The 9,627-nt window shown below is 60.3% G+C and overlaps 1 protein-coding gene across 3 annotated transcripts in view; it reads left to right on the top strand.

Moving 5' to 3' along the window:
- GBGT1 (globoside alpha-1,3-N-acetylgalactosaminyltransferase 1 (FORS blood group)) overlaps positions 1 to 7,377 on the top strand; it is an 11,005-nt gene extending 3,628 nt beyond the window's left edge. For all 3 annotated transcript variants that reach the window (XM_006918089.3, XM_015594352.2, XM_006918088.3), the window contains exons 2-7: positions 173 to 351; positions 868 to 933; positions 4,297 to 4,347; positions 4,429 to 4,464; positions 4,996 to 5,130; positions 6,074 to 7,377. In XM_006918089.3, the coding sequence (XP_006918151.2) occupies positions 173 to 351; positions 868 to 933; positions 4,297 to 4,347; positions 4,429 to 4,464; positions 4,996 to 5,130; positions 6,074 to 6,758 (1,152 nt within the window). In that variant the 3' untranslated portion in view covers positions 6,759 to 7,377. The remainder of the gene's footprint in view (positions 1 to 172; positions 352 to 867; positions 934 to 4,296; positions 4,348 to 4,428; positions 4,465 to 4,995; positions 5,131 to 6,073) is intronic.
- Positions 7,378 to 9,627: the final 2,250 nt, after the last annotated feature.

Below are 9,627 nucleotides of genomic sequence, written 5' to 3'. Positions count from 1 at the left end.
CGCCGTGTCCCCGCTGTGCAGATTCTGGGCTCGAGTCCCAGTGTCCTCACAGTTCTCCACGGGAACCAAGCGCATCCCGAGCGCCCCGCCCTGGCGCTGCTGCCCCGGGGCCACCCAAAGGAGGGCAGGATAGCAAGGATGGGGCCGCTGGATAAGGAGCTTTCCTTTGCAGGTGTGCCCTGGACCCTGGAGACACAGACTCAGCCGGAGAGAGGAGGGCTTATTCGCCAGGTCACACCCAGTCTCAGCAGATGCCGAGGCTCAGATGCTGCGGTCAGCCATGCGCTGCCACAGACTGGGCCTGGGCCTGGGGCTCTGCCTGCTGGCCGGCACCATCTTCTGTGCTCTGTGGTGAGCATGCCCCATGAAGCCCTCTATCCTAGCATCTCAACCCCCAAACCTGACCCCTTCCGGGCTTCCCAGGTTTCACCCACCTCTCCTGGCACACCTGTGCCCTAACCGCAGCACCAGCCTCAGCAAAACGGAGCTGGGCTTCTGAATTTTTGCCTTGTACTGGCCTTGTTCTTTCCTCTGCCCCGATCATCCTTCTAGCCATGCGGAGGAGACACTCCGGTGCATGCTCCAGAATTCACCCTGCGTGTTCCTTCTGTGAAGTCCCCAGGGTTGTCCCCACCCACCCGCCCCGCTCTGTGTGCAGGGCCTGTCATCAAGAGCCATCCCACCCAGGAGTGAATGACTGTGGGTCAATAGTGCCTGCAGAGCCCGGAGGCTTTGTCCTCCGAGGTCAGCCAGACCCGAGTTGTGGTGGGGACCCCTACATGCGCCACTGGGCCTTCACGCCCCCTAATGAGCACCGAGTAGCTTTCAGCCTCTGGAGCAGAGTTGAATCGGGTTTTTCCTTCCCAGGGTGTACGTCGAGAACTGGCTGCCATTCTCCTATGTCCCCTATTATCTGCCCTGTCCGGAGATCTTGTAAGTATGGGGCTGGGACAACAAGGGACCCCGGGGGCTGCCTGGAGTGGAGAAGGTGGGACAGTTTTTAAGGTCGCCGTGCCTGCAGAGTCTTAGATCCTAAGCTCGTGGTTCTGATCGGTATGATGAGTGTTTGGGTAACTTATGGGCTGCCCTGCTTCAACCTTCGGGTGTCCCTGCACCGTCCCCTCCACAGCGGGCCTTGAGCGTGTCACGTAGCTCCAAGCCTCACTTGCTGCATCTGTAAAGTGGGAAAACGGAGGTGCCCCTCCCGGCCCACTGGGGGCTTGGAGTGGGTCGATGCCTGTAAATAGCCTGGAGTAGCACCTGGCACATAGTAGGTGCTCAGGAAATAGTGCTTTTAGGACTTGGCCATTTTGCTCAGTTCTATGTGGATTCAAGAAACAAATTAACATGTGACCAAAGTCTTCCCGAAATGACGCATCGGTTAAGAGTGAAAAAATCCAATGGGACAGTCTCAAGGGGCATCATGACGGCTAAAGGAAAGTTTAAAATGTGGGTTGCAGACTACTAATTAACGAGGCGTGCCTTATTATCATTCTAAAAACAGGATATAGTATATTAGGAAGCGGGAAAGCAGGAAAGATGAAGGAAAAGAAAAACCCTCTCGGGTCTCGCCGATCTGAGTTATGGTCCAATTCCACAGTCTGTCGCTGGCTTGTTGGTTACTGCACTTTCTAAATGAACAGGTAGTGCATTTACTCGGTTATATTTACTAGCTTCCTACCGAAACTTGTCGTGATCTTAATGTCTTTACGATTTTCATCCTGTTTCCCAGAAGTGGCTTTATGTCTCGGCGTGTGTCCATACTCTCCATGGTGACTGCCATTTTATTCCACCCAAGGGTCGGGTCATAATCCTTGAACCTCTTTCCCACCTAAATTTGGGAAGTTAGGTTGTTTCCAGTTTCCCAGGATTCTAACGTCGTTTTGAATGAGCAGCTCTGGACGTAAAGCTTTTCCATCTGAAAGGTCTTTCAGTTGGGTCTTTCTGTCCCCTGGCCAGAGGACATGGACAGGTTCTTGGTCCATCTTGTCAGGCTGCTTTCCAGAAGGACCAGGGCACCCACACACTCACATCCCCACAAACCCCACGGCACTGCCCCTGGGCCACTGCTGGACGTACGAGAAGGAAGCAGAAAACAAACTGGAAACTAGAAAAAGTCACACCAAACCACCCTGCCGATCCGAGAGATGGGAAATGCTATCTCTTTGGTTTAAATTTCATTTCTTTGTTTCCTTCCCAGTGTCCCCTCCCCACCCCCGCCCCGCCCCCCAATTGAATCTCCTCTTCCTGGCTGGCCAGCTTGGCCTCCTCCTCTCTGGCCTGTGCCGTTCTGTCATCGCCCTTGGCAGAGCAGACTTGCTATGTTTTTTTTTTTTTCCTTTCCAGTCTGTCTTCGATTCTACCAAGCTGTTTTTCTCATAGATTGAAGTTGGAGGTTCTGTTTGTGTTCGACGGTCACGTCTCGAAGCCTCTTCGTTTGGATTTCTTCTGGTCCTTGAGGTGTCTTATGTACGCTCAGAGGTTTAGAAAAGTGACATTCTTTTGGCTAGCGCCCTCCTGTGGCTTGTGCAGGTTATGTCCAACCCTTTCCGGCAGCTGGAGAACTCTGGCCTTGTGGGGACTGGAGGGGCCGTCGCTAGGGAGTGTGGGACGCCGGGCTGACCGGTGCCAGCGTCCTCCCTTCTGACAGCCTTTGCCAAGAGCTGTCACTTTCTGAGCGGGGACCTGAAATGTGCTTCTCTGTGCGAAACTAGGGCAGAGGGTCGATTGGATGGATTGACTTTAAAAAATCATTGATTGCAGAGGACAGACTGATCACAGAAAGACAGATACTCTGTGATTCCAGTTACTGAGACCCCTAGAGGGGTCAGACTCAGAGACAGAAGTAGAACAGTGGTGACGGGGGCTGGGGGAGCGAGAGTGTGATGGGGACAGAGTTTCAGTTTGGGAAGATGAGAAAGTTCTGGAGCTGGAGGGTGGGGGTGGCTGCAGCATGATGTGCGTGCACTTAACCCTGCTGAGCTGTGCGCCTAAAAACAGTTAAAATGCTAAGTCTTTGTCACGTAGATTTCACACACACACAAACAAGCATAGACTGAAAGATGCTGGGAAAACCCAGACTTAAGCCGTCCCATCGTATGCGACATATTGAAAATTCCCGAATGAATGGCAGACACCGCGTCCTCAGGTGGTCAGAGCCCTTCAGCAGGCCTCTCCCAGAGCTGCTCCCTGGTGGCCATGGGCAGGCCTCCCCTTCTCTGTGCCCCAGCTCTACCCGCTGGGGAGCGGCTCTATGCAGAAGGTTTTATTGTCTCATTTTTTTTAAGGGCGAGGGGTCTGTAATTCCCGGGGAGTCAAATGTCGGGCCCCAGGCGTCTGGGCCAGATGGTGGCAGAACCGGAGACTTTGTACAGCCTGCTCTCTCCTTCCTCGGGGACCCCTTTGTGACTTCTCCACCTGGGGTGGCCTTGGTTGACGTGAGTGAGGCTCACCGCACAGGCTGCTGGCAGTGGGCTGAGGCCCCCGCCCCTCATCCCTGAGTTTGTTCTCACGGCAGCTCTAAGGACAGTCACCTGTTTCATAGATGAGGAAAAGTGGGCGCATCGGTCAGGGCTCCACTAAAGAGACAGAACCGGCAGGAGGGAGGGAAACAGGCAGGTGGTAGGTGGCCAGTTGGTAGGTAGGTAGATAGCTGGACACGGCCCTAGTCGCTCGTGGGGGCGGCGGGCCAGCGCGAGCACAGGGCAGGCCGTCAGGGAGGGCAGGTGCTGACGCTGCTGTCCACCGACAGAACGTCCTCTTCAAGGACCCCACGCTTCTGTTTCCAGGGCCTTTGGACTGGTAAATCAGGCCCACCCAGATGATCCAGGGTAATCTTTGCATGGTCAGCTGGTGCAGATGTTAGTCACACCTGCAAAACGCCTTCACCGCACTTCGATTGGTGTTTGCTTGACAACTGGCCATCACCGTGGGCTCGTGGGCTCGTGGGCTCGGGTTAAGTCACTCTCCCAAGGCCTTCAGGCCAGGAACTGGTGGAACTGGGCTCACCGGTCTTTGGGGGCTTCTCCAACCTTCCACCCAAGAGGTGTGGGAAAGCATAGCTTTGGAGACAAACGGCCACAGGTCGGACTTGCTATGCCACCGCTCGGTGACCCTGGACAGACCGCGTCTGTGGGGGCCCAGGCCTGCAGAGTGAGCAGAGCAGTGGGAAGGTTTGAGGGAATCTGCCTGGAACCTAGGGGTGGAGGGGAGGGGGCTGCCCCGTGGGGGCGTCGGCTTAATCTCAACTCCACTAACAGCTCGCGCTAATGGCTATTTCTCCCCTCTGCCCACCAGCAACATGAAGCTGCAGTACAAGGAGGAGAAGCCGTTCCAGCCAGTGGCACAGTAAGCAGACTGTCCTCTCCCCGCTTGTGGGCCCCGCAGTGAGGGCCGCCTGCCCTCACCACTGGCCCTTCTCCGTTGCAGGTCACAGTACCCTCAGCCCAAGCTGCTGGAGCAGAGGTAGGCGCCGGGTGCAGCATGGAGGGGGACCCGGAGTGGAAGATGGGGGGGACAGAGCTCTGACTTATAAGTTGGGGGAATAGAGGTACCAGGTGGCCTTGGGGTCCAGGTAGCCTGGGCTCCAGTCGGCTCTGTCACTAGTTGTGTGACCTCGGGCGGGTCACCCAGCTGCTCTGCACTTCCGCACAGGCGGACAGCACCCACCACACAGGAGGCCACACAGCATGGTGTCTGCTGCATAGCAGGCGCTCGGTCCCTCATGGTGACGATGTCGGTAACCCCGTTTATTAGGCACTTAGCCGGTACCAGACGTGCCAGGCTCCCCCGGACAGCCGACATGCAATAACTCCCGGTCCTCTTGACCATCCTGGGAAGTGGCTGTCATTGTCCCCACTTTACGCCTGAGGATACTGAGGCCCAGGGACAGGGACCAGGCTGCCGGGGTCACACAGCATGGGAGGCAGGGCTAGGGTGAGACCGAGGCTTTGACGAGGGCAGGGTCTCAGCCCCCGCGGCCTCCCCTGCTGCCAGGCCCACAGAGCTGCTGACCCTCACACCCTGGTTGGCGCCCATCGTCTCCGAGGGGACCTTTGACCCGGAGCTCCTGCGGCACATGTACCAGCCGCTGAACCTGACCATCGGGCTCACAGTATTTGCTGTGGGGAGGTGAGTGGCCGGCTGGGCGGGGGGAGAGGGTATTCTCTCAAGCCACTGGAGCTTACAGTCTGGGGAGAGGCAGGAGCTGGACACAGGACCCTGTCCGGGCTCCAGGAAGGCCCCAAACCAGGTGCCACCCAGGGGGAAGGCAGGAAGTAGGGTGCGGTGGTGAGCAGAGGGCTCCCTGGAGGGCCAGGGTCTGGCCCTGGTGTGGCAGCTCAGGGGACTGATCGACAGGAGCCTTTGTCGGGGCCCTCCTCGCCCCCTCACCCCTTTCTGCTTCCCCTGAGCAGCCCGGACAGGACTGGAAACCCCAAACCACCGCACGTGACTAGGACCCCATGGCCAGGCCACAGGCAGGCCCGCCCTCGGGGCCCCCTCTTCCCAGCCCCGGGCCTGCCTGCTCCCTGCCTTTCCCTGTCTCCCCCTCTCCTCCCTGACCCCACCTGGCCTTTCCTACAGGAGCCACCCCTGGTGGCCTCCCTCTGGGTCCCTGCCCTGAGCCCCCGGCCCCCACACCGCTCACCTTCCCTGGATGCAGCCATTCACCTGCTTCCCGGCTCCTCCCCTCTGTCTGAGCCTCGGCGTCTCTGCCGACGAAGCGGGGAGTATGGCGCCTGCCTTCTAGCGAGTTTCTGAGGTTCAGAGAAGATAAGAATCCCTTAGAACACGCCTGGCACTTAGTAAGTGCTCAGGAAATTTAGGTCGTTTTGCGCATGTAAGACTTGTCGCCGAGTACCATTCTTGTGACGGTCTTAGGAGGTCAGTGTTACGATCGTGGGCATTTGACAGACAAGGCCCCCGGGGGCAGACCTGAGTGACTCCTCAAAGTGGGGTGCTGGGAGGTGGACGCAGCCGGGCTGACTCCGGGCCCCAGGCCCCGTGTGGTGGCAGCCCACATGGGCCCCAGCCAGGCCTGGGGCTGCCGCGGCTGACAGGTTGCCATCGCCAGGTACACCTGCTTCGTCCAGCACTTCCTGGAGTCGGCGGAGCAGTTCTTCATGCACGGCTACCGGGTGCACTACTATATCTTCACCGACGACCCCGCGGCCCTTCCCCGGGTCCCGCTGGGCGCCGGCCGCCACCTCAGCGTCATCCCCATCCAGAAGCACGCCCGCTGGGAGGAGATCTCCACGCGCCGGATGGAGACCATCAGCCAGCACATCGCCAGGAGGGCGCACCGGGAGGTGGACTACCTCTTCTGCCTGGACGTGGACATGGTGTTCCGGAACCCGTGGGGCCCTGAGACCTTGGGAGACCTGGTGGCCGCCATCCACCCCGGCTACTACGCTGTGTCCCGCCGGCACTTCCCCTACGAGCGCAGGCCTGTGTCTGCCGCCTTCGTCGCAGACGGCGAGGGGGACTTCTACTATGGCGGGGCGGTCTTTGGGGGGCGGGTGGCCAGGGTGTACGAGTTTGCCAGGGGCTGCCACATGGGCATCCTGGCGGACAAGGCCAACGGCATCATGGCAGCCTGGCAGGAGGAGAGCCACCTGAACCGCCGCTTCATCTCACACAAGCCCTCCAAGGTGCTGTCCCCCGAATACCTCTGGGATGACAAGAAGCCCCAGCCACCTAGCCTGAAGCTGATCCGCTTTTCTACGCTGGACAAGGACAGCGACTGGCTGAGGAGCTGACAGCCGAGCAGGGGCTGCCGGGGACGGGGACCCCAAGCCCCGCAGCCAGCTCGCCCTAGCGACTCACCGCTCCAGCCTTAGCTGAGACCGGCCCTGTGCCACCTACCTCAGTCTGTCAGGAGAGTCCACCTGGCAGGGGGGCGTGGACGGGCCTTTGCAAGCCGCACAGGGCTGTGCCCGCAGGGCAGAGCTGACCAGCTGCAGGGTCAGGTAGGGTGGGGGAGGGGAGAGCGGCAGTAGAGAGCGCAGGGCCCCCCAGACCACGTGCCTTCAGGCCGGCTCTGCTGTCTGGCCCTACTCAGTGCCTGCCCTGCCACCTCTGACCTCTGCTCTCTCTTGCTGCCTGTTGCCCTTCAAGTTGCCCAACACGCTGGTGCGAAAGGCGTCCGGATGCCTTTGCTCTGGCTGCAGGGCTCCGGCGTCGTGCACGGGGTGCCACTGCCTCACTCAGGACCCGGGGGTGAGCCTGTGACGTGGGCCTGGGCTCTCTGGTTGTCAGTCCAGCTGCACCCCATGGCAACCACCCTCCCTGGCCCTCACTGCCCCCTTCTTAAGAGAGTTGGGGCAGTTTGAATAAAGTTGGCACATGCTAGGCCCTAATGGGGGGCTTTCACCTGCACGTCTGAGTGTGTGTGCCGCCAGCCACAGGGGGTACAGGCAGCCTGGGGTGGGGGAGGGAAGATAGAGTTTTCCAGGACACCTGGGCTGAAACTGGTTGCTACGACAGACGGGATTCCATCCCCGGTCTCCTGGGAGACTGCGCAAGGCGGCAGCGTGCTGCGGGATGTTTTCCCAGCGGAGTGAAGGGACGCAGCAGGACCCGTCGGCCCCATGTCCTGTGGGCTAGGGCCCTGAGCACACGAAGAACGTGTCTGCTGGTCCTCCCGTGTCCCTCCTGCATCCGGGTCAGCCTTGGCCCTCTGAGGCCACTGGTGGGCAGCCTCACCAGCGTGCCCCCCGCAGGACTTTAGAGTGCCACGGCAGTTCTGTCTCCCCGGGGTGGGGACGCGTCCAGGGTTCAGTGGCCCAGGGTCCCCTCCCCTGGGAACAGCAGCGTTTTTGGTGCAGAAAGGAGATGGAGGGTGCGCTCTGGCCATGCTGAGATGAGCACCCCCCCACCACCACCACCAACCTGGCCACTCCCGGCAAAGCTGGGCACCAGCCCCGAGCCCACTCTTGCGCCATGTGGTTTGGCTGGTGACCGCAAGGGTCAGGCAGGCAGACCGAGTGACCACTGTGAACAGACAGCCCGAGCTGGAGGGAACGAGTCAGGAAGGGGCCCCAGGGTGCTTCCGGGGGGGTGAGGGGCCAAGCCTGCCCCAGGGGAGGAAGGAGTAGGCCCTGCCTTTAAGGAGCTTCCAGGTTGGCACAGGAAGAGACCCCTCGATGTGGAGATCAGGGAAGGTCAAGGGGAGGTGGCCCTGTCAGCCTTGCCAAGGAGAAGGGAGACCCCGCCTCACTTCCAGCCCAGGTTCTGGCCCAGGGTCTCCCAGACCCACCTGAGAAACCTTATGAGCCTTGGCACAAGCCCCCTGGGACCAAGGCTGACTCTGGTCCCCATCCTAAGGTGTGACCCTCAGGCAAAAGTGGGTGATGGGACCCAACTCTTGGAACCAAACCAGGGTCCAGGCTACTTCTCTAAAAGAAGCTGAAGGCCTGGGCTAAGATGCCCCGTGGGTGGGAAGAAGCCTGACCCACAGTGGGAGGTGGGATGTCGGCAGTCCCAGCAGCCCCCGGGGCCTGGCTAACCCAACCGGATCTGAGCTATGGGCACCTGTCTTGCCAGGACAGATGATTCTGGGGGCTCTGAAGTTTTTAAATTGCAGTTACTTAAGAAATAGAATTACAAATACAAGGCTGGGCTCAGTGGCCACCACCTCGAGCTCCTGCACAAGCACAGCCTTTGGGCGCAGATTGACCTGCGCTCAAACCCACAGCTGGGCCACGTCACAGCCCCGTGACAGGCAAGCTCTTGTGGTGACTTCTCAGGGCCTCCGTTTCCTCCACTGAAGATGGGGTCAGGGACCCTGGGAGGGTGTGCTGGGGATCAGAGCAGGGACATGAAGGGACCCAAAGCGCGTGGACTCAGGAGGTCGCCTGGCCGGGGAGCCCGGATACAGGGCCAGGCCCCTGACGGTCAGCACCGGGCCCAGGCATGGCGAAGAGCAATGATTCTGAGGCCCCCGTTCGCGGCTGGACTTGGTCCCTCAGAGCTGAGTGACCTTAAGTGCTGGGGCCGCTGCTCATCCATAAAGTGGGGTGAAAGCACTGAGTGCCCAAGGGTCTCCCCAATTACAGGAGCTACCCCCAACACTCGGCCATCCTGGGGGTGGGGCCCCCTCCTCCGCTGGCTCTTACTCCAGCCAGGCTGCAGCCAGGGACAGGCTGGACCTCGTGTCCCCGGGTCCTGCCAGGAAGAAAAGGGAGTGGGGTGTAGAGGAGTCCCAAGGGGCAGCCTGACCTTCCTGCCTGCACTCAGTGTCCACTGCCTCCTCCGCTGCTGCTTTCAAGTCCTCCTGACCCCAGCCATTCCTGGAGCTGCCCCTGCAACTGGCATATGGGGACCAGGACGAAAGGGTGGGGTGTATAAGCAGGGACTCCCCCGTCTCCGGGTCTCCACACCCACACCCACCACCCGGCAGACTGCGCCTTGTTGGGTTTGGGCACACACCAGGCGGCGATGGCAGAAGACTCTTGGGACCCACCGTTCACCGAGTCTTTGGTGAGCTGCGCGCGCGCAGCGAGGCGGGGCTCACGTACACGCGCTGTCCGCGGGCCCGCGCAGCTCGTGTGCGCGCCCGGCCGTGGACAGGACGCCCAGCTGCCCTTGCGGGGTCCACCCACGTCCGCCTGCGGGAGGAAGGCTGTG

Source organism: Pteropus alecto, unplaced genomic scaffold (genome assembly GCF_000325575.1).
Source record: "Pteropus alecto unplaced genomic scaffold, ASM32557v1 scaffold67, whole genome shotgun sequence".
Lineage (NCBI taxonomy): Eukaryota > Metazoa > Chordata > Mammalia > Chiroptera > Pteropodidae > Pteropus > Pteropus alecto.
The sequence above is the reverse complement of the archived record's forward strand: the minus strand, read 5'-3'. Positions and strand labels throughout refer to the sequence as shown.